Genomic DNA, 25,129 nt, shown 5'->3' on the forward strand with positions numbered 1-25,129 from the left:
TCTGTTTTACAGTCATCTGCATTTCTGTTGATAGCCTTTCTTAATTCCTTCAGTATTTTCAGTATCTCCTTTTTGAACTTGGTGTCTGTTAGACTGAAGAGGTGTGTTTCATTGTTCTTTCAGGGGAATTCTCTCCATCTTTTAATTGGGAGTGGTTCCTCTGCTTCTTCATTTTACTTATATTTGTCTTGCTCTATGAGTTTAGGAGAAACAATTATATACTGTGGTCTTGGAGGGCTATTTTTATGTGGGAATGTTCCTCTGTAACCTGTGTGGGTTTAATATTTTTTTGGTGCGAGGGCTGTTTTTAGTATGGATGCCTGCCACCTCTTTCCTCAGTGTATGCTGGCCGTTATCCCCTTGATATGAGGTGTGACTGGCGTTGTGGTGACCAGAGCCTGCACTGGATATTGAGCAGGGCCTCCTCTTTGCTCTGTGGTTGTCAGTGCCCTGTCAGGGACAGGGTCTGCTCCCTAGTTGTTGGAGTAGAAGCCCCCAGATCCATCTTAGCTGCATTTCTGATCTTTGGTGCAAGATAGGCGGGATTGGAGCATTCTCGCTGGGTGAGGAGCCACTGAGTATTTCTCTACTGGAGCTGTTTACCTGTTAGTGTGCTCTGTTGTGTCACCTTGCACCCATTGTGCGGATTCACAAAGTACACTGCTGTTGGCATTGCCCTCAGCCCCACCTCAACCATAAGTATGCCGGCAGTTGGCCCTCATGTCTCTCAGGCTTTGTTTTCACAAGGCTACCAGCACAGATCCACTGAAGTCAGGTCACAGGACTGCATAGTCGCATACCTGGACCCACTGTGGGAGCTGTGGAGGCAGCTCAGACTCTGGCCTGGCCCAGTCCCCACATGTACGCATTCACAAAGCCCACAGCTGCTAAGGCCAGACCCGTCCCAGCCATGGGAGCATCCGTTGTCTGTTTGGATGTTCTGCAGGTGCTGAATTTACAAAGCTGGCGGTGGAGGTGTAAATCCATGCTTTGCACAGCCATGGCGAGAGATTTCAGCTCTGCTTCCTAAGTCACACAGCCCCTGGGGCTCAGCTGTGATTTCAACCCCGCATTTGCACGTGGGCGACCCACTGGTGTCTGGTCCTGGGCTGCCAAGGTGGTGGCCGGAGCATGCAAGCCTGTTCGGGCCGGAGCCTCTCCTGGAGCCCGCGGAGGCAGGGGCCAGCGGGTGGGGTAAGCGGCTGCAATGGCAGCCCCATCCCTCCCTTTGCATGCCACTTAACAGTGGCACTTGGCTTCTATGCTGGCCCGGGCTTCTTCCGCGAACACTCCCGGTTGTGGCGCTCCACACTCTAGCTCCTTCAGGCTGTCTCTGTGCAGCCAGCACCATGGACTAGCTCTCTTTATGTCTTTCCTGCCTCATTGTCTTCCTGTCCTGACACAGCTGTCTGTGGAGATGTTTCCCAGTTGTTGTAGTACCAAAGAGGAAGCTGTGCAGTGATGGTGCCAGAGGCACAGCCATAGCTGGCATTTGGGCAGGAGAACCCCCAGCTGGTGGCTGCCTGCTGTCAAGTGCCAGCTGGATTGTGCTGCCTGTTCAGGAATCTCTTGGTATTACCTTGGCCCCAGGTACCATATCCCATCACTGCAGAGTCTGCAGGAACCATCAGTGAGGACCCCTAGTCCTGGCCACATCCCACGAAACAAGCTGGGGGTGAGTCAGGCTGTACCACTAAAATGAAGGAGCCGGGGGGCTGTCCAGTGAGGGAGTGGGCAGTGCTTGGTAGGGGAGTGAGCACAGAAGGCAGGGCCATTCTCTCATTAAATTCTGTGTCTTGCTTTTACACTACTTATTCCAAGTCTTTTCATCATGATCTTAAAATCACATCATCATTTAGAATTTATGGGAAAGGAGCCATTTTAAGATAATGCTCCCCCTCCCATATCTTGCATTCATGCTAACCTTACATTTCTTACATAGAAACAAAAAGACTCCACTTCCATGGTGGAAGAGTGTTGGGATATCCCTTTGGGATCTTTGATAACCCTGTCAGGTTCCTCCCAGTGCAGGAGGGAGGGCTACTATTAGTGATCGTTTAATGGCCATGGATACTTCTATTAACGGAGTTTAATGGGTTAAGTGGTCCATTTCTATCTCCTCTCTCCTCTTTCCCTCTCCCACCCTGTCCCCTCCCCCACATCCCTCTTGAGCCTGAAACCTGTAGGTGTAGAGAAGGCTAGGAAAGCCCTTTTCCATTTGCCTCCAAAATATGCTCCCCAAGCCACCTTCACCATTAGTAAAGCTGTTGTTTCGATCTGGCTGATTATGTCTATTCTGTTTGGTTAGAGACCTCAGTTGGAGGAGGATGATTATTCCAAACCCCGAATAGGTCACTTTTCCATTTTCCCCACTTTTGGTTTATTCCCTCTGACTCTAGGATTGAACACCTGAGCCCCCAGCAGCTGATTCAAGACTCTTTTGGAGCTATGCTCGCTATCCTCTCTCCCCTCTGTCACTGTGATTTTATCAAATTTTAGTGAGCTTTGAACCCTGATATATATTTTTTCTTCTTTGGAAGTTTTCTGACCTACCTCATCAGTTCTTTGTGAGGTCTGAGTGTTAGGGTAAGCTCAGTTTTACTCAACCCAGCAATCCTGATACTCACTCTAGGGTGATAATTGTTCTAGTGCAGAGCTTTTCACTTCAGAACTATTGATGCTTTGAGCCACATAATTCTTTGTTGTGGGGAGGGGCGGTCCTGTAGGAAGTTTACCAGCATCCCTTGGCCTCTACTCAATAGATGCCAGGAGTGCCCTCCAACCCAAAGTTGTGAAAACCAAAAATGTCTCAGACATTGTCAAATGTCTCCTGGGGACAAAACTGTCCCTAGTTAGGGACCACTCTTCTAGACAAAAATGGACACAGTGAAGAAGGAGCAGAGAAATGCCTCGGTCTTTCTGGCAGGGTTAGTTTAGGCTTCTCAGAGAACAGCATTTGAGCTGAGCCTTGCAGGATAAGGGTTACCTAGTGGTCATAGAAAGAGTTTTCAAGGTACAAACAGGGAGGTGTGCATGGCCCTTTGTGATTTCTTGACCCAAACCAGATTCCTACCACCCCTGTACATGCCTGCAAACATTCTAGGATCACCTGGGGATGCCTCGCTCTTCCCGTCTCAATGCTTTTACTCATTCCATGTGAGTGGATTCCATGTCCATATGTCCAAATTCTACAATTGCTGGTTACACTCACCATGCTGTGAACTGCTTTTGAAAAAGGATTGGATTTCCAAAGCAAATTCCTCTTCATCATTGTTATTACTTTCTCTTAAGCATCATGTCTACACTTTGGATAGATTGAGGGACTAGATTATCCTGTGAGCTGCACTTATGAATACATTGGATCTGGGATTGTGGAGGATTTCAGGCATCACTTCAGATTATCATATGGTGGATTGTGTCAGTTGTTGCACAATCATTCATGAGAAGAGACCTCAGTTCTACCTCACCTGGGATGTGACTCATCTCATGACATACTGATTTAGGGGTGGAGCAGGAGGGAATCTGCAGGGAGTCGGGGAGGAAGGATTGACAGCATCCTTCTCCAGGTTGCTGAATTCCAGGGTTGCTCTGGTGGGTGGTGGGAGTCTCACAGTAGGGGTAAATGAATCACATGGAAACATCAGTGAGTTTGGCCATTTATTGATGCCACTCAATGGCAGGCTATGGTTACAATCTGGTTTTAAATACTGAGGTACCCACCAAGGTACCCCTTAAGGAGGCTGGGCCTGGCAAAGCAGCAGAGATGCAGAGAGGGCAATGGATGAGGCCGTGTACCACATACAACCACTTTGCAGCACAGTGATAGGTAGAATTGTGCTTCCCCCAACCAGGTTTTTTTTAATGACATAACTTAAAAATACTACTACTAATAATATTTGAACTAGCAGTACAACAGAAAAAGAGTAGCATCAAATATGTTGGCTAAATTTTAGCACCAAACAGTTCATGTCATGTGGTCTCTCTCTTGAAAGTGAATCGCTATGCATGGATTCATTGTCCCAGGGCTTGATCCTAAAGTCAGAAGGGAGAAGAGCTAAGACCTGTAATCTCTGGGGTAGCAATATGTAGCTTTCAGAGTTTGGAGGATTTTAGCCAACTGATTGGGAAATTATGATCTGAAACAATATAAATCCCTCAACTTGTGTTCCAGAAACGTGATGAAGGTTATCAAAAACATTCACTAAATATCTGAAAGCATCACACTGGGATGACTCCACCAAGTAGAGATGGGTCAGGAGATTGGATGGAGGTGCACTCTTGATTAAGAAAACCAAATATTAAAACAAGTCATTCCTACAAAGGGGCCATTGCTTGTATCACAAAATGATTTCTTGTTTTACAAAAATATTCACTATTTAGTCTCTTTAAATATTGTTTCCTTGTGGTGTGTTGAATTATTTTTTGATGTTTAAGAATTAAATTAACCCACACCTTTTCAGAGAAGAGCTAACTCTACCACTGGGAGAGGCAACGTAAACCAAATTGGGTTTGAGAACCTTCATGTATTTAAGCACCAGGCCCTGTGGCGGCCTCTCTGATTCATGGTAGATGTGTATCCAGTGTCTCTTGCTATACATCTCAGTTGCTTGTTCAAGGTGGGAAGAAAGGAGGCCATGGAAGAAATAAACCAACAACGCTACTTCATGTTGGCCTCCATGAGCACCAAAAGGATGGTCAGACACCATTTAGGCTCTTGCCTTCAGAGTCTCCCTGTTAATCTGAGGTCCCTCTCTTATTGCAAGCACAGGGACCTATCAAAACCCCTGATGACCCAAAGCTGAGTGACTGTCAAGGCAACAACCATGTCAAATGACTCTAGCAGCAAGTGCTGTCTTGATTCTGGGGTCCAGAAGGACAGCTGCTACCCAACTGTCTTACAACACAGCCCCACACAGGAAGTGAATGTCCATGATGCAGGGTTAGGGGCCAATATTCTGCCTTTGAGAAACTAGAGAAAGGCCTAGAATGGAGCACCTGGACAGACCCTTCCTACATTTCTACCATCTTTGCCACATGGGTCATAAATAACATTTTGCATATTGGGAAATCTGGCCTAGTTTAGTTTGCTGAGGTCAGTAGGAATCGGAGTTTGTTCCTGAGTTTTGTAAGACTGGTCATATCCAGGTCTCTGATGACATGCATGATCCTAGGATAGCAGAGTACCAGTTTAAGTTAAATCCATCCAACTTACTAAATTAATCTCCCTGAAAGCCTACACTATACTTCAGGGAGTTTTTGAGAACTGCCTCATTAGAAAAAATCAGGTTCTTTTCTAATCACATCACTGACAATGTAAGCATCTTCTTGCTAAAACTTATTTCACCAGAGACTGTCACTGGCCAGCAATGTTTAGATTTAAAGACAGAATACAAGAACATAATTATATAGAAATAAATTCCTTGGTTTTGGTAAACATTTCTATTCACCTCCTGTTTCTGCTCTATCTCAAATTTCATCCCAACCCCAGTGTTTTATTTTCCACAGGCATTTATCAGAATAATACACAGTAATGGCTTGAAAAAAAAAGCGCATAATATAAAAAATTTAAGCTTCTGGTATCCAAGCAATAGAACTGGCGTTGGCCAGCAACACCATTACAAATTTAACAGAAGATGCATGTGGACTTGCCCACTTGTACATCTATCTATATGTTTATATTTGTTCTGCCACCAACTAGACATTAGCACCATTTTTCAATAGCACCATTCTGCTGAATGGATAGATAATTCAAGGGAGAGCTGGGATACTGTGCTCCATAGTGAATGTTAATGGTACCTGTGCGTGGTACCTACACGCTGCCCATTACGTGAAGGCCACTCTCCTGCCTTCCCCTCTGTCAAGAGCTGATTCTGAGGGCTTCTTCCCCTGGGGGCTCCACACCATCCATTTTCCACGTTCAGTTCATATAAATACCTCCCCTTACAAACCAGGAAATTCACCTTGAATCTGAGACCACAGCCTACTTTGACTCCTGATGGGTGATGGGAACATCCAGAATAAGTATTCTAACTTTCATTTCACTTTTTTGGACTACCTGACTCACCTGTTCCGCCCCAGAAAACAGGTCCTCAAAAGTAACTATTGGGTGCGCTAGAGAATAGATCAGATTTACCTCACTTTTGAAAAGTTTTTTTTCTCGAGACTAGAAGTTTATACTAAGTTTTTCTATACTTAATACAATTTACCTGGTTCTCGGAAATATTTTAATCTAGAGCTCCATTTTCCAACCTGAGGGTAGGCGGGGGCAGGTTGCAACTGTGGACCTGGCCGTAGCAGTTGTTGTGTGTAAACCCCTAGTGGTGAAAAGACGTTCACCCTGAACTGAAGACTCAGGCAGGGAATATGCTAGAGAAGGGAAAGTCACACAGGAAGATTCATTTGCTCTCCTGCAAAGGAAAGGGTATTTGCCAGGGAAGTGGGAAGAACAAAAAGCCCATGTTCTCTTCCTTATACTAGCAAGAAATCGATTTCTGTTAATTTGCTTTTTAAGAGTTTTCATAGAAATTATCCTTAAGTCAGAAATGTCTTCTGTAGAACTAACCTAAATCCCTTAGGTTTACTAAAGCCTAGAGTTCCTGCCCATGTCCTCTTCTTCTAGTGTCTCCAGGAAGGAAGTCTAAACAGCCCAGATGAAGAGTCCATAGGGATTAGGGACAGACTGAGGGTGAAGCCAGCACTTTCTCTTCCTGCCCCAGTTGAACACGGGGTGAAGAAAGCGGTCCCCTGCCTGGATGAATTACAAGAATGTTCCTGAAAGCTCTCCCATGACATTTTAAACAGCAGCTGCCCCAAGTAGGGAGACACAAAAAGGGTGATTTCACCAAGGTAAATTAACAAGATTATTTGTTCCCTGGATAAGTGTGGCTCTGTTTCCTGATACTCTTGAGGTAGTCTGGGAAAAAATCTGGTCTCTCTGTTTTTATCTTTAAGGGAGGAACAAAAGACATCATTTCACAGACTTGCCCACCTTGGCACCTTTCCCATGAGCTCATCTCACGAGAGGCCCGATTCTCCTGGATACCTCACCTGCCTATCAGGGAGCGGTGAGTATTACAGTCCCATGTCTCCTATGCGGGACGTTTTGTGGCTAAAGAACAGTGGGCTTTGTTTAGTTATGAGTCAAAGTTGAACCTGAAATACACAGAGTAAAACCACAATGAAGTGGTCCCTGGGCCTAGAACATGTCACGGTCAGCAGGCTGCTGCAGTCTATGGTGGAGGGTGGCTTTCTTCTGGACTTAGGGTGCTCTGGGGTTTTTGAGTGGCTGTCGCTTTCTTGGCCTTTGGGTGTGGGCGATGTGTGTCTGGGAACACGAGAGGCAGCACTGAGCCCTCACGGTGGGCACAGAACATTTCTTCATGGTTTTTAGTGTCTGGCAGAAACTGGCTGATAACTTGTCCTTGGTGCAAAGTAAATCTGTGGGAGGAGAAAAAAAATAGGAAAAAAACCAAAGATTATCCTTTTGTAAGTGAATAAGTGCGACTTCTGTTAATGGAAGACTTTACGTGTCTCCTGAGAAAAGCTCCATAGCAATTCATAACGGTTGACATCCACTGACATTCACTCCTGTGTAGCAATGTTATACATTCCCACCCTTGCCATGGCCACCCGGTGGTGAATACTTCCCCACTCCTGGACTTTGGGTTCAGCCCTCTGACTTGTTTTGGACAATGGGATGTTAGTGGACATGATCCCTGCAGGGCCTTGGAATGTGAGGGAGGGCGAGGCTGCCCTGATGAGCTTCTGCCGTCACCGTTAGAAGACTCTGGCTCATGCAGCCACTGGACCAAGGAGGATGAGACGCATGGAGCAGACCTAGACCCAACCTACAGCTTGCAGCCGAGGCCAACCACAGCCAAGCTAGATCAGCTGAACTTGAGCTGAGCAAAAAATTCACGCTTGTAGTTTTAAAGCACTGAGTTTAGAGGTGCCTTGTTATGCAGGATTGTTATGCAATAGTTGAATGCAATATTTTACATGCATCGCTTCATTGAATCGTCACAGCAGTAACTATCAGGTAAATACAACTGTTATTTCCATTTTACAAAAGGAGACGTAAAGCCTACAGAAGTTAAGAACTTGCACAATGTTATCCAGCTGATAAGTGGCACAGTCAGATCTGAACATGGGCAGTTTTGACTCTAGCTCATGCTTTTATCAATCATATCATCCAGAGCACCAAGCAGTCACCCCGTCAGCCAACTAACCAATGCTTCCTGAGCAAAGGATATAGATATATAAAATGTGGTCACTGCCCTCCAGAAATGTACCATGTAGACGAAGGCATAAGACATGCACAAATAATTCCCAGGGTAAGGATACAATTAGTTACTTGGGTACTAATCCTTGTTCTACCCTAACTCTGGGCAAGTAAGTTCCTGAATTATTTTGGCCCTCCTTTCCTCATACATGAAACAGGGAATTGGACTAGATTTCTCAGGGACCACCCTTGCATATTCTATGGGTGGTACTCAGACTGCACTGGCCCATGTACTCCTGGTCTGGAAGGAATTCAGTAAGGCCCCAATAACACATTTTTCTTTTATAAAGTCAAATTGTTTCAAACTTTGCTTCAGTGCCTGTCAGAGCTCTGGTTGATCTTCTTTCTCCATTACAGAAAAGATTTGAACAGTCCTAAAGAAAAGGTTTTCCCCAAACAGGCTGCTGTCCTTTGTAAATAGAACTGTCAGTAAAAGTAGAAATTGAGGTAATATTCTCTTTACCCAAATCTGTGACAGTATTTTTGCCTCTCTATGCATTTTTCACCTTCAGGTCATGAAGGCAAAAAAATGTTTTTTATCTTCTCAGAACTCATCATTTCCTTGACTGTGCCTTGTTTTTTCATGAAGAAATGTCTTCTGTTAGCTGTCAGAATTCCATTTGGTTTGCAAGTGTTAAGTGCACTTGGGAGTAGGTAACATATAATGCTCCTAGAACCCAAAACCTCTTCATTGCTGATTATTTTCTTCTTCAGGCCTCTTCCTAAACATTTCATAAAAATCAGTGCCCTCTAATCCCCCAGGAAACTTCTGTACACGATCTGACATTTCAGAAAGAGTACACATTTCTGCCAAGTGTTCCTACTCTGGAATAGAAATCTGAGCTCTTCATCTCCCATGTGCCCACCAGAGAAGCAGGTGTTCTCCATGGGGCTGCTGTTCAGAACAAGGCAGGGCTTCCTCCCTAGGCTTCTGGCATTGGGGCAGGGCCCAGCATGGAAGCCTAGGCATCATAGGGCTGCTCTGATTTCTTAGCCAGCCTCTCCTAAATTCCTTATGGATGGTGGACAGAGAAGGTGCATCTGGGGTAGCTCTTTGCCCCACATTCTCCCTGCCATGAGTATGTGAGTGAGTGCTCTGGGGCTACTACAAGAAAAGAAGACAGAGGAAGTATGAGAGCTTAGCTTCCATTCCTTCTCTCCACAAAGCTTCTTTTGGCCACGTTGGACCACATGGATCTCTTCTGTCCCAATCTCCAAACTTGTATTATTATTGTTAACATTTGCTCAAACATGGCACTATGTTCTATCTTGAACTGTTCTGTAAATGGTGTTGAGCCTTTTCTGCTAAAGGCTGAAGTGTGACCTCTCTCTAGGGTGTCTACCGTTCTAAAAAGGCCTCTTAGAGGACCCCAAAGTCTTTAACTTTGTTCTGGGTTGAATTGGATCCTCCAAAGTTTAAGTGTTCCCCCAAAGTTGCAGTCCTAACCATTGGTACCTGTGAATGTGACCTTATTTGGAAATATTTCCTTGCAGATGTAATTATGATGTAAATTAAGATGACTTAATCAACATGACTATGTCCTTATAGAGAGAGAAGAGCTAGACACACGCAATAAAGAGAAAGCCATGTGACGACACAGACACACAGAAGAAGATGGCCATGTGATGATGGAGGCAGAGATTGGAGTTATGCAGCTACAAGCCAAGGAAAGCCAGTGACTACCAGAAGCTAAGAGACAGGGAGCATGGCCCTACTGAGAACCGTGGTTTTTGGACTTCTTGCCTCCAGAACTGTGAGACTAAATTTCTGTTGTTTTAACAACACAGATAACAATTTCTTAAGCACTTACCACACACTAGGCAATGTGCTTGGTATATACTATCTCATTTGATCTTCATATAAATTTACTTATTCCTATTGTTCTCCCTTTAAAACTGAAGTTCCACAGAGGCTTAATAACTGGCCCAGTGTCTCACAGCTGGAACACAGATGGTGGTGCTGGAATCTGAATGCTGCCTCAGTGCCTCTAAAGCACTGCCACCAAGAAAATGAATCTCTTGTGCTGGTTATGGGGAAGGAGGGGCCCACATGGACAGGTCTTCCCTGACCAGAGCAGCTTCATTTGTTCAACCAAGGGCCCCCACTTGTCAGGTCAACATCTACATGACTGAAAGAGGCTCAACCAAGCCTGGTGTCCTTGCCTGATCTTGGGAACCAATGGATAATGAGCCCAGCTTTACAATGGTCCTCAGAGCCCTGGGAACATGTGGGTCCTGGAATCCTCCTGTTTGAAAGTGGGAAACTGGAAGGAAGAGTGGAGGATACCAGTGACCTATATTGGGAGCCTGTGTTCCAGACCTATGTTTAGCAGCTCATTTAGACAATGACTGGGAGCCCAACATCACAGCAGGGCTTAATTGCACCAGTTCTCGTTATTATTGTGAAACAATGAAGGCTGCTGTGTTCATCAGCCAACTGGATCCCAGCTGAAGCACACAATGCTTATAATTGGGGGCAACTTAGAGAGGACATCCCAATTTGCCTATGCCTGTTTAATAGAAATCATACTTGGAAATGTAAAGGGACAGTTATAAGCTTGTTCCCCTGCTGTCGGCTATGTCTAGGTTGAAGGGATAATATTTTGCCCACAAAAGTTGGAAAATAATTTCAATGTTGTTGGCAAATACAGTGTCTGTAAGACTTTGGGTTTCGTGAGGCCAGGGAATGTGTCAGACTCATTTCTGTGTCTTCAGTTTTTAGTACTTGCCTGAGACATATCTTGTGATCAGCAATATTTGCTGAATAAATGAAAGTTCTGTTCATCTGGAAGAATATCTTTCAGTAGGAAGACGCTAAGCTCACCTCTGCCCACAGGCACACCAAAATTACAACTATTTACAGAGCAACTATTGATGCGAAAGATTGGAAGACTGGCAGAAAAGCTCTTCTACGACTAAAAATATAAAGAAGGAACCACAACAAGACAGGTAGGAGGGATGGAGATGTGGTATAGTCAGGACCCATACCCCTGGGTGGGTGAACCACAAATAGGAGAATAATTACAATTACAGAGGTTCTCCACGAGCAAGGGGCTTGAGCCCCACATCAGGTTCCCAAGCCCAGTGGTCCTGCATTGAGAAGATGAGTCCCCAGAACATTTGGCATAAAGGTCAGTAGGGCTTAATCAGGAGAGCCAGGGGCTATGGGGAATAGAGACTCCACTCCTAAAGGGCACACACAAAATCTCACAGGACCCAGTGCAGAAGCAGTAATTTGAAAGGAGCCTGGGTCAGACCCACCTGCTGATCTTGGAGAGTCTCCTGCAGAGACAAGAGGCAACTAGAGCTCACCCTGGGGACACAGACACTGGTGACAGCTGTTTTGGGAAGCTCGTTCTACCACGAGGGCACTGGTGCTGGCAAGCACCATTTTGGAATCCTCCCTCCAACACTAGGACCAGGCTCCAGCCACCAGTCTGTCAGCACCAGTACTGGGATGCCTCAGGCCGAGCAACTAGCCGGGTGGAGACACAACCCCACTCACCAGCAGGTCTGCTGCCTTAAAACCCCCTGAGCTGCTTTGGGACCTGGCCCTGTCCACCAGAGGGCGTAGGGCCCAGCCCTGTGTGTGCTGAGACTAGCCTCAGGACTCCCGGGCCCTGGAGCCAGAGACCCTGGCTCCACCCACCAGCGGGCAGACACCAGCTCCAGGACCCTCAGGGCCCTGCAGCCAGAAGTCTGAAGACCAAGTTTCACCCACCAGTGGGTAGACACAAGCCCCAGGACTACTGCAGCTTGCCATGTCAGTACCCCCTGGGCCTGACCATCAGCAGGCTAACATCTGCTCTGAGACACCTTGAGTCCCTCAGACAGCAGTCCCAGGATCTGGCCCACCTACCAGTGGGGTGACACCAGCTCCGACACACCTTGTATCTCTCACCAGCAGGCCAGCACCAGCTTTGGGACACCCTGGAACTCACAGCCAGCCATGTCAGGAACCAGCTCTGCAGTCACCCACTCCAGAACCCAGCTCTGCCTACAAGCTGGCCAGGACTACCCAGGGGAATCCTGGGACTCTGCAGCCAGCTATCTCATGCCCTGCCCTGCCCCACCAACTAGCAGTCTCCACACAAGGCAGAGCCTCACACCAACCTAATAGGAAGCTAGCCACACCTACCAGACCACCCACCGTAGTCAGCTCATCACAAAAGAAGGACCCATGCAGCCCATGTAGGGGGCACCCCTATAGCATATAGCTCTGGTGACCAGAGGGGAGTATGCTGCTGGGACACACAGGATGTCTCCTACAAAAGGCCACTTCTCCAGGGTCAGAAAACATGATCAACCTACCAAACACATAGAAATAAAAACAGGAAATTAGGGAAAATGAGGCAACAGAGGAATATATCCCAAATGAAGGAATAAGATAAAACCCCAGAAGAACTAACTGAACTGAAGATAGGCAACCTATCCAATAAAGAGTTCAAGGTAATGATTGTAAAGATACTCAAAGAATTTGGGAGAAAAATGGGTGAATACAGTAAGAAGATTAACAAAGAGAAAGAAACAGAGCTGAAGAATAGAAAAACTGCAATAAAAAATACACTAAAAGGATTAAATAGTAGATTAGATGATACAGAGGAATGGATCAGTGAACTAGAAAGCAGAGTAGTGGAAATAACTGAAGTTGAACAGAAAAAAAAAAGAATTTAAAAAATGAGGACAAGTCAGAAACCTCTGTGATATAACATCAAGTGTACTAACATTCACATTATACGGCTCCCAGATGGAGAACAGAGAGAGAAATGGGAAGAGGACATATTTGATGATATAATAGCTAAAAACTGCCCTAACCTGGGATAGGAAATAGACAACCAGGACCAGGAAGCACAGACCCAAAACAGGAACCCAAAGATGATCATACTGAGACACAATGTAATTAAAATGGCAAAAATTAAAGATAAAGGGAGAAAATTAAAATCAGCAAGGGATGCTGGAGAGGGTGTGGATAAAAAAGGGAACCCTCCTATATTGTTGGTGGGAATGTAAACTGGTACAGCCGCTATGGAGAACAGTATGGAGGTTCCTTAAAAAACTAAATATAGAACTACCATATGATCCAGCAATCCCACTCCTGGCATCTATCTGGAGAAAAGATACATGCACCACAATGTTCACTGCAGCACTATTTACAATAGCCAGGACATGGAAGCAACCTAAATGTCCATCAATAGAAGAATGGATAAAGAAGACGTGGTACATATATACAGTAGAATATTACTCAGCCATAAAAAAGAAAAAAATAATGCCATTTGCAGCAACATGAATGGACCCAGAGATTGTCATACTGAGTGAAGAAAGTCAGACAAAGACAAATATCACATGATATCACTCATATGTGGAATCTAAAAAAGGCTACAAATGAACTTATCTACAAAACAGAAATAGAGTTTGGGACTTCCCTGGTGGTCCAGTGGTAAAGAATACACCTTACAATGCAGGGGACACAGGTTTGACCCCTGGTCAGGGAACTAAGATCCCACATGCCGTGGAGCAACTAAGCCCATGAGCCACAACCACTGAGCTTGCGTGCCTCAACTAGAGAGCCTGTGTGCCACAAACTATAGAGCCCACGTACCGTGGAGCCTGCGTGCTACAACTAGAGAGAGAAAACCTGCACACCACAACTAGAGAGAAGCCTGTGCACCACAACAAAAATCCTGCATGCCTCAATGAAGATCCCACGTGCTGCAACTAAGATCCGAGGCAGCCAAAAATAAAATAAGAATAAAGAAATCTTAAAAAAAAAAAAAAAAAACAGAAATAGAGTTACAGATGTAGAAAATAAACTTATGGTTACCGGGGGGTATGTGGGGGGAAGGGATAAATCGGAAGATTGGGATTGACACATACACACTACTACATATAAAATAGATAACTAATAAGGACCTACTGTATAGCACAGGGAACTCTACTCAATACTCTGTAATGGCCTATATGGGAAAATAATCTAAGAAAGAGTGGATATATGTGTATGCATAACAGAGTCAGTTTGCTGTACATCTGAAACTAACACAACACTGTAAATCAACTCTACCCCAATAAAAATTAAAAAAAAAAAAATCAGCAAGGGAAAAGAAACAAGTAGAAAAGAACTCCCATATGGCTATCAGTTGACTCTTCAGCAGAAACTCTGCAGGCCAGAAGGGCATGATATATTTCAAGTGAGGAAAGGGGAAAATCTACAACTAAGAATACTCTACCTGGCAAAGCTTTCATTTAGATTTGATAGAGAGATCAAAAGTTTTACAGACAAGCAAAAGCTAAAAAAATTCAGCACCACCAAACCAGCTTTACAAGAAATGCTAAAAGGAACTTCTCTAAGTGAAAAAGAAAATGCCACAGTTAGAAACATGAAAATTATAAAAGGAAAATTTAAGTGGTAAAGACAAATATGCAATAAAGGTAATAAATCAACCGTGTATAAAGCTAGTAGAAAGATTAAAAGGCAAAAGTAGCAAAATCATCTATATCCACAATAAGTAGTTAAGGGATATACAAAACAAAAACATATAAAATATGTCAAAAACAGTAAACATGGGAGAGGGGAGTAAAAATGCAGGGTTATTAAAATGCATTTGAACTTAGAGATCAGCAACTTAAAGTAATTATATATATATGGCTATATATAAACCTCATGGTAACCACAAACCAAAAATCTATCATAGATACACAAAAAAGAGAAAGGAATCCAAACATAACACTAAAGATAGTCATCAAATCACAAAAGAAGAAAAGAAAGGAACAAAAAAGAACTATAAAAACAATTAACAAAATGGCAATAAGTACATATCTATCAATAATTACTTTAAATATAAATGAACTAAATGCTCCAATTAAAAGACACAGAGTGGCTGAAGGGATACAAATACAAAACCTGTATGCCTATAAGAGACTCATTTCAGATCTAAAGACACAGACTGAAAGTGAGGGGATGGAAAGAGGTATTCCATGAAAATAGAAGTGAAAAGAAAGCCATGGTAGCAATACAGGTATCAGACAAAATAGACCTTAAAACAAAGATTGTAACAAGAGACAAAGAACATTATACAGTGATCAAGAAATCAATCCAAGAAGATATAACAAAGGTAAATATATATTCACCCAACATAGGAGCACCTAAATACGTAAAGCAAATATTAACAGACATAAAGGGAGAAATTGACAGTAACTCAATAATAGTAGGGGAATTTAACACCATGCATACATCAACGGGCAAATCATCCAGAAAGAAAATCAATAAGGAAACACTGGCCTTAAATGGTACATTAAACAAGCTCCCAGAGGAAGCTGATGCTACTGGTTGATGGACCACATTAACACAGATTGGAACAGGGTCCAAGGACAAGATGGTGGAGTAGAAGAACCTGAGCTCACCTCGTCTTAAGAAAACACCAAAATCACAACTAACTGTGAACCATCAGCAAAAAAGACTGAAACCTACCAAAAAAGATATTCTACTTCCAAAACAAAGAAGAAGCCACCCACAACGAGTTGGTAGAAGGGGTGCATCTGTGATACAATCAAATCTCCAACCTGCTGGGTGGGTGACCCACAAACTGGAAAATAATTATATCACAGAGGTTCTCCCATAGAAGTGAGAGTTCTGAGCCCCATGTCAGGCTTCCCAGTTTGGGGGTTTGGAATTGGGAGGAGGAGCCCCCAGGGCATTTGGCTTTGAAGCCCAGCGGGGCTTGATCACAGGAACTTCACAGGACTGGGGGAAACAAACTCCACTCTTGGAGGGTACGCACAAAGTCTCATGTGCACCAGGACCCAGGGGAAAAAGCAGTGACTTCATAGGCGCCTGGGCCAGACCTACCTGCTGGGCTTGGAGGGTCTCCTGGAGATGTGGGGGGGGGGGGTGGCTGTGGCTCACTGTGGGGACAAGGACACTGGTGGCGAAGGTACTGGGGAGTACTCACTGGTGTGAGTTGTCCTGGAGGCCCCCATTTTGATGCCAAGACCTGGCCCTACCCATTTAGAGAAGAGTTGACACCTGTCCTTCTAAAATTATTTTAAAAAATTTTAGACGAAGGAACACTCCCAAACTCATTCTATGAGGTCACCATCACCCTGATACCAAAACCAGACAGATACCACAAAAAAAAAAAAAGAAAGAAAGAAAATTACAGGCCAATTCCACCAATAAACAAAGACACAAAAATCCTCAACAAAATACTAGCAAACTGAATCCAACAATATATTAAAAGGATCATACACCATGATCAAGTGGGACTTATCCCAGGGATGCAAGCATTTTTCAATATCCACAAATCAATCAGTGTGATACACCACATTAACAAAGTGAACAATAAAAACCATATGATTATCTCAATAGATGCAGAAAAAGCTTTTGACAAAATTCAACACCCATTTATGATTAAAAAAACTCTCTGGAAAGTGGGCATAGAGGGAACATACCTCAACATAATAAAGGCCATATATGACAAACCCACAGCTAACAACATATTCAATGGTGAAAAACTTAAGGCATTTCCTCTAAGATCAGGAACAAGACAAGGATGTCCACTCTCGCCACTTTTATTCAACATGGTTTTGGAAGTCCTAGCCATGGCAATCAGAGAAGAAAAATAAATAAAAGGAATTCAAATTGGCAAAGAAGAAGTAAAACTGTCACTGCCTGCAGATGACATAATACTATACATAGAAAATCCTAAAGATGCTACCAGAACACTACTAGAGCACATCAATGAATTCAGTAAAGTTGCAGGATACAAAATTAATACACAGAAATCTGTTGCATTTATATACACAAAGAAAGAAAGATCAGAAAGAGAAATTACGGAAACAATCCCATTTACTATTGCATAAAAAAGAATAAAATACCTAGGAATAAACCTACCTAAGGAGGCAAAAGACCTGTACTCTGAAAACTGTAAGATACTTATGAAAAAATCAAAGACGACATAAACAGATGAAAAGATACCATGTTCTTGGATTGAAGAATCAATATTGTCAAAATGACTATACTACCCAAGGTAATCCACAGATTTAATGCAATCCCTATCAAATGACCAATGGCAGTTTTTGCAGATCTAGAACAAAAAACTTAAAATTTGTATGGAAACACAAAAGACCCCAAATAGGCAAAGCAATCTTGAGAAAGAAAAACAGAGCAGGAGGAATCAGGCCCCCTGACTTCAGGCTATACTATAAAGCTACAGTAATCAAAACAGTATGGTACTGGCAAGAAGACAGAAATATAGATCAATGGAACAGGATATACAGCCCAGAAATAAACTCACACACCTACAGTCAATTAATCTATAAAAAGGAGGCAAGAATATACAGTGGAGACAAGACTGTATCTTCATTAAGTGGTGCTGGGAAAACTGAACAGCTACACATAAAAGAATGAAGTTAGAGAAGGTACTAAAACCATACACAAAAATATACACAAAAATATACACAAAATGGATTAAAGACCTAAATGTAAGACCAGATACTATAAAACTCTTAGAGGAAAACACAGGCAGAACACTCTTGGACATAAATTGCAGCAATATCCTTTTGGATTCACCCCCTAGAGTAAGAAAAATAAAAACAAAAATAAACAAATGGGACCTAATTAAACTTAAAAGCTTTTGCACCACCGAGAAAACTATAAACAAAAAGACAACTCACAGAATGGGAAAAAATACTTGCAAATGAAGCAATCGACAAAGGATTAATCTCCAAAATATACAAACAGCTCATGCAGCTCAATATCAAAAAAACAAAAAACCCAATCAAAAAATGGGCAGATCTAAATAGACATTTCTCCAAAGAAGACATACAGATGGCCAAAAAACACATGAAAAGATGTTCAACATTGCTAATTACTAGAGAAATGCAAATCAAAACTATAATGAGGTATCACCTCACACCTGTCAGAATGGCCATCGTCAGAAAGTCTACAAACAGTAAATGCTGGAGAGGGTGTGGAAAAAAGGGAACCCCCTTACACTGTTGGTGGGAATGTAAATTGGTGCAGCCACTATGGAGAACAGTAGGGAGGTTCCTTAAAAACTAAAGATAGAGCTACCATATGATCCAGCAATCCCACTCCTGGGCATATATCTGGAGAAAACCATACTCCAAAAAGATACAGCCACCCCAATATTCATTGCAGTACTATTTACCATAGCCAAGACATGGAAGCAACCTAAATGTCCATTGACAGATGAATGGATAAAGAAGATGTGGTATATATGTATAATGGAATATTACTCAGCCATAAAAAAGAATGAAATAATGCCATTTGCAGCAACAGGGATTGACATAGAGATTATCATACTAAGTGCAGTAAGTCAAAGACAAATATCATATGACATCACTTATATGTGGAATATAAAAAACATACAAATGAACTTATTTACAAAACAGAAACAGACTCACAGAGTTAGAAAACAAACTTATGGTTACCAAAGGCAAAAGGTGGGGGGAAGGGATAAATTAGGAAGTTGGGATTAACATATAGACACTACTATAAATAAAATAGATAATCAACAAGGACCTACTGTATAGCACAGGGAACTCTCCTCAATATTCTGTAATAACCTATATGGGAACAGAATCTGAAAAATAATGGATATATGTATATGTATAACTAAATCACCCTGCTGTACACCTGAAACACAACATTGTAAATCAACTATACTCCAATATAAAATAAAAATTAAAAAAAATAAGTATAAGAGCTCTAAAAAAAGATCACTGATCACAGATCACCATAATTTAGTAATAATGAAAAAGCTTGTCATATTGTGAGAAGTACCAAAATGTGACTCTGAGACACTAAGTGAGCAAATGCTGTTGGGAAAATGGTGGCAATAGTCTTACTCAACTCAGAGTTGCCACAAACCTTCAATTTATAAAAATGTAATAGCAGAGAAGCATAATAAAGTGGCAAACAATAAAAAAAAGAACACAGCATGGATCAGCTTGACTAGAGAATATGTACTTCACATATGCTCTTTGACTTTTGCAATGGTATCTTGTGATTTAAGGGTTTTCCTTTTGGTTGGCTGGTTTTTCTTCAGATGAACCTATCCTTGATGAAAGTGAGATCTTAATGAAACCTTAATTCAGACACTGCAAATCACAAACACACTCTATGTATGAAAGAAACAGATAAATATCCCCACATTTCTTTCCCAGTTCCAATTACCCATTTCAATAAAAAACATTTTTCCTTAAAAAAAAAATGATACATTAAACCAAATGGAGATACACACACACACACACACACACACACACACACATATATATATACCTTCCTTCCATCCAAAAGCAGCAAATAAACATTCTTTAAAATGTACATGGAACATTCTACAGGATAGATCACATTATGCCACAAAACAAGTCTCAGTAAATTTAAAATAACTGAAATCATATCAAGCATCTTTTCCAAATACAATATATGAGACTAGAAATCAGCTACAAGAAAAAACTTCAAAAAACACAAACATGTGGAGACTAAATAACATTCTGCTAAGCAACCAATGGATCACTGAGGAAATAAAAGAAGAAATCAAAAACTACCTATAGACAGATGAAAACAAAACACAAAGATCCAAAGTCTGTGGGATGCAACAAAAGCAGTTCTAAGAAGGAAATTTTAGCCATACAAGCCTACCTCAGGAAACAAGAAACATCTCAAAAAAACCCCCAACATTACACCTAAAGGAATTAGAAAAAGAAGGACAAACAAAACCCAAAGTTAGAAGGAAAAAGATCATATATATCAGAGCATAGATAAATGGAGACTAATAAAACAATAATAAAGATCAATGAAACTGAGAGCTGGTTCTTTGAAAAGATAAAAAGAGGGCCCAAATCAATAAAAGCAGAAGTGAAAAAGAAGTAACAACTGATACCACAGAAATACAAAGGATCATAAGAAATTATATGGACAATTATACACCAATGAAATGGATGACCTAGAAGAAATGGACAAATTTCCAGAAATGTACAATCTCGCAAGACTGAATCAGGAAGAAATAGCAAATGTGAATAGACTGATTACCAGTAATGAAAATGAATCAATAAAAATAATAAAAAACTCCCAACAAACAAAAGCCTGGAGCCAGATGGCTTCATAGGTTAATTCTACCAAACATTTAGAGAAGAGTAACATGTATCCTCTTCAAACTATTCCAAAAAATTGAGGAGGAAGAAACACTTACAGACTCATTCCACAAGGCCAGCATTGCCCCAATATCAAAACCAGATAAAGAGATCACAAAAAAAATTACAGGCCAATATCATTGATGGACAAATGCAAAAATCCTCAACAAAATATTAGCAAACCAAATTCAACAATACATTCAAAGGATCATACACCATGATCAAGTGGGATTTATCCCAGGGATACAAGGATGGTTCAGTATTTGCAAATCAATCAATATGATACACCACATTAACAAATTGAAGAATGAAATCATATGATCATCTCAACAGATGCCAAAAAGCTTTTGATAAAATTCAACATTGATTTATGATAAAAAAACTCTCCAGAAAGTGGGTTTAGAGGGAACATACTTCAACACAATAAAGCCCATATGATAAGCCCACAGCTAACATCATAGTCAATGGTGAAAAGCTTAGCGCATTTCTTCTAAGATCAGGAAGAACACAAGGATGTCCACTCTTGCCACTTTTATTCAATGTAGTATTGGAAGTCCTAGCCACAACAATCAGAAAAATAAAATAAATCCAAACTGGAAAGGAAGAAGTAAAATTGTCACTGTTTGCAGATGACATGACACTAAACATAGAAAATCCTAAAGATGCTACCAGAAAACTAGTAGAGCTCATCAATGAATTCAGTAAAGTAGCAGGTTACAAAATTAATATACAGAAATCTGTTGCATTTCTATAACTAACAATGAACTATTAGAGAAATCAAGGAAATAATCCCATTTACAACCACATCAAAAGGAATAAAATACCAAGGAATAAATCTAAGGAGGTAAAAGACCTGTACTTGTAAAACTATAAGACAATGATAAAAGAATTGAAGATGACACAAACAAATGGAAAGATATCCTGTGTTCATGAATTGGAAGAATTAGTATTGTTTAAATGACTATACTACCTAAGGAAATCTACAGATTCAGTGCAATCCCTATCAAAATACCAATGACATTTTTCACAGCACTAGAACAAATAATTCTTAAATTTGTACGGAAACACAAAAGACCTCAAATAGGCAAAACAATCCTGAGAAAGAACAAAGGTGGAGGTATCACGTGACCTGATTTCCCACTATACTACAAAGCTATGGTAATCAAAACAGTATACTACTGGCACAAAAACAGACACACAGTTCAATGGCACAGAATAGAGAGCCCAGAAATGAACCCACTCTTATATGGGCAAATAATCTATGACAAAGCAGTGAAGAATATACAATGGAGGAAAGACAGCTTCTTCAACAAACAGTGGTGGGAAAACTGGACAGCTACATGGGAAAGAATCAAACTGGACTACTCTCTCACACCATGCACAAAAATAAATTCAAAATGGATTAAAGACTTAAACCTAAGACTGGAAACCATAAAGCCTCTCAAAGAAAACATAGGTAGTATGCTCTTTGACGTCGGTCTTAGTAATTTTTTTTGGATGTGTCTGCTTAGGCAAGGGAAACGAAAGCAAAGATAAACAAATGGGAATACATCAAACTAAAAAGCTTTTGCACAGTGAAGGAAAATATCAACAAAATGTAAAGGCTGCCTACTGAATGGGAGAAGAAATTGATATTTGCAAACAGTGTATTTGATAAGGGGTTACTATCCAAAATATACAAAGAACTCATACAACTCAACATCAAAAAACATAAAACCTGATTAAAAAATGGGCAGAGGATCTGAATAGAAATTTTCCAAGGAAGACATACAGATGGCCAACAGGTACATGAAAAGATGCTCAACATCACTTATCAAAAGGGAAACGCAAATCAAAACCACAATGAGATATCATCTCACACCTTTCAGAATGGCTTGCATCAAGAAGACAACAAATAATAAACATTGGCCAGGATGTGGAAAAAAGGGAACCCTTGTGCCCTGTTGGTGGGAATGTACATTGGTGCAGCTACTATGGAAAACAGTATGGAGGTTCCTCAAAAAATTAAAAATATAACTACCATATGATCCAACAATTCCACTCCTGTGTATTCTCCAAAGAAAACAAAAACACTAATTAGAAAAGATATATGCACCTCTATGTTCATTGCAGCACTATTTACACTAGCCAACATATGGAGGCAACCTAAATGCCCATCAATAGATGAATGGATAAAGAAGATGTGGTATATATATACACAATGGAATATTACTCAGCCATGAAAACGAATAACATCTTGCCATTTGCGACAATATGGATGGACCTAGAGGTTATTATGTTAAGTGAAATAACTCAGAGAAAGAAATACCGCATGGTCTTACTTATTTGTGGAATCTAAAAAACAAAACAAAACAAAAACAGACTAATAGATACAGAGAACAAACAGGTGGTTGCCAGAGGGGTGTGGGGTACGGGGAGGAAAGATATAGGTGAGGGAGGTTAAGAGGTACAAACTTCAGTTATACAATTAATGAGTCATGGGTATGAAATGTACAGTGTGGGGAATATAGTCAATAACTATGTAATATCTTTGAATGGTGACAGATGGTAACTTGACATCATTGTGATCAGCTTGAAGTGTATAGAAATACCAAATCCCTATCTTGTGTGCCCAGAACTAACACAGTGTTGTTATACTTCAAAAACAAACTCAGAAAAATAGATAAAACTTGTGGTTACCAGAGGTGGGTGTAGGGGAGGGGGAAGTGGAGGAAGGCAGTCAAAATATACAAATTTCCAGTTACAATACTAAGGATGTAATATACAACATGATAAATATAATAAGCACTGCTGTACAATATATATGAAAGTTTTTAAGAGTAAATTCTAAGAGTTCTCATCACAAGAAAACAAATTTCTATTTCTTTAGTATCTATCACAGTAAACTTATTGTGATAGTCAGTCCCTAATGTATGTAAATGAAATAATTATGCTGTACACCTTAAATTTATACAGTGCTATGTGTCAGTTATATGTCAATAAAACTGGAAGAAAAAATTTTAAGTCTGCTGGCTAAAATGTTTATTTGTATCAACTTTAAGTACTACCCTTATTTTTCTATTGCATTCTGTACCCCTCATTCCCCAAATTAAACAACAACAACAACCCAAGAATGGTGTGCATAAGGGTTTTGCTTTTGTTTTTTAATCAGCATGAATATAATGCCTAGAAGATAGCTGATATTCAGTAAATATTTCTGGATGAATTTTTATGACTTTTTAAAAAATTGGGGTATAGTTGCTTTACAATGTTGTGTCAGTTTCTGTTGTATGATGAAGTGAATCAGCTACATGTATACATATATCCCTTCCCTCTTGGACCTCCTTCCCACCCCTCCCCCATCCATCTAGGTCACTGCAGAGCACCGAGCTGAGCTCCCTGCACTATACAGAAGGTTCCCACTAGCTATCTGTTTTACACATGGCAGTGCACATACGTCACTCCCAATCTCCCAATTCATCCCACCCCCACTTTCACTCCTTGGTGCCCATACGTTTGTTCTCTACACCTGTGTCTCTATTTCTGTCTTGCAAACAGGTTCATCTGTACTATTTTTCTAGATTCCACATATATGTGTTAATAGACGATATTTGTTTTTCTCTTTCTGACTTACTTCACTCTGTATGACAGTCTCTAGGTCCAACCACGTCTCTACAAATGACCTAATTTCGTTCCTTTTTATGGCTGAATAATATTCCATTGTATATATGTACCATATCTTCTTTATCCATTCATCTGTTGATGGACATTTATGTTGCTTCCATGTCCTGGCTATTGTAAATAGTGCTTCAATGAACATTGGGGTGCATGTTGCCCTTTTGTTTTCTTTGTTTTTTAATATCTTTATTGGAGTATAATTGCTTTACAATGTTGTGTTAGTTTCTGCTGTACAACAAAGTGAATCAGCTATATGTATACATATATCCCCATATCTCCTCCCTCTTGAGCCTCCCTCCCACCCTCCCTATCCCACCCCTCTAGGTCATCACAAAGCACTGAGCTGATCTCCCTGTGCTATGCAGCAGCTTCTCACTAGCCATGCATTTTACATTTGGTAGTGTATATATGTCAGTGCTACTCTCTCACTTTGTCCCAGCTTCCCCTACCCTGCTGTGTCCTCAAGTCTGTTCTCTACATCTGCGTCTTTATTCCTGACCTGCCACTAGGTTCATCAGTACCGCTTTTTTAGATTCCATATATATGCGTTAGCATACAGTATTTGTTTTCCTCTTTCTGACTTGCTTCACTCTGTATGACAGACTCTAAGTCCATCCACCTCATTACAAATAACTCAGTTTCATTCCTTTTTATGGCTGAGTAATATTCCATTGTATATATATGTGCCACATCTTCTTTATCCATTCACCTGTCAATGGACACTTAGGTTGCTTCCATGTCCTGGCTATTGTAAACAGTGCTGCAATGAACATTGTGGTACATGACTCTTTTTGAATTATGGTTTTCTCAGGGTATATGCCCAGTAGTGGGATTGCTGGGTCGTATGGTAGTTCTATTTTTAGTTTTTTAAGGAACCTCCATACTGTTCTCCATAGTGGCTGTATCAATTTACATTCCCACCAACAGGGCAGGAGGTTCCCTTTTCTCCACACCCTCTCCAGCATTTATTGTTTGTAGAGTTTTTTGATGATGGCCATTCTGACTGGTGTGAGGTAATAATACCTCAATGTAGTTTTG

General features: G+C 41.2%; 1 protein-coding gene across 4 annotated transcripts in view; it reads right to left on the minus strand.

The window, feature by feature from the left end:
- Positions 1-3,644: 3,644 nt before the first annotated feature.
- Positions 3,645-25,129, minus strand: part of ADAMTS12 (ADAM metallopeptidase with thrombospondin type 1 motif 12) — a 404,015-nt gene continuing 382,530 nt past the window's right edge. For all 4 annotated transcript variants that reach the window (XM_061189166.1, XM_061189165.1, XM_061189167.1 and 1 more), the window contains one exon: positions 3,645-7,437. In XM_061189166.1, the coding sequence (XP_061045149.1) occupies positions 7,259-7,437 (179 nt within the window). In that variant the 3' untranslated portion in view covers positions 3,645-7,258. The remainder of the gene's footprint in view (positions 7,438-25,129) is intronic.

The sequence above is a fragment of the Eubalaena glacialis genome, chromosome 4, assembly GCF_028564815.1.
Source record: "Eubalaena glacialis isolate mEubGla1 chromosome 4, mEubGla1.1.hap2.+ XY, whole genome shotgun sequence".
Classification (NCBI taxonomy): domain Eukaryota; kingdom Metazoa; phylum Chordata; class Mammalia; order Artiodactyla; family Balaenidae; genus Eubalaena; species Eubalaena glacialis.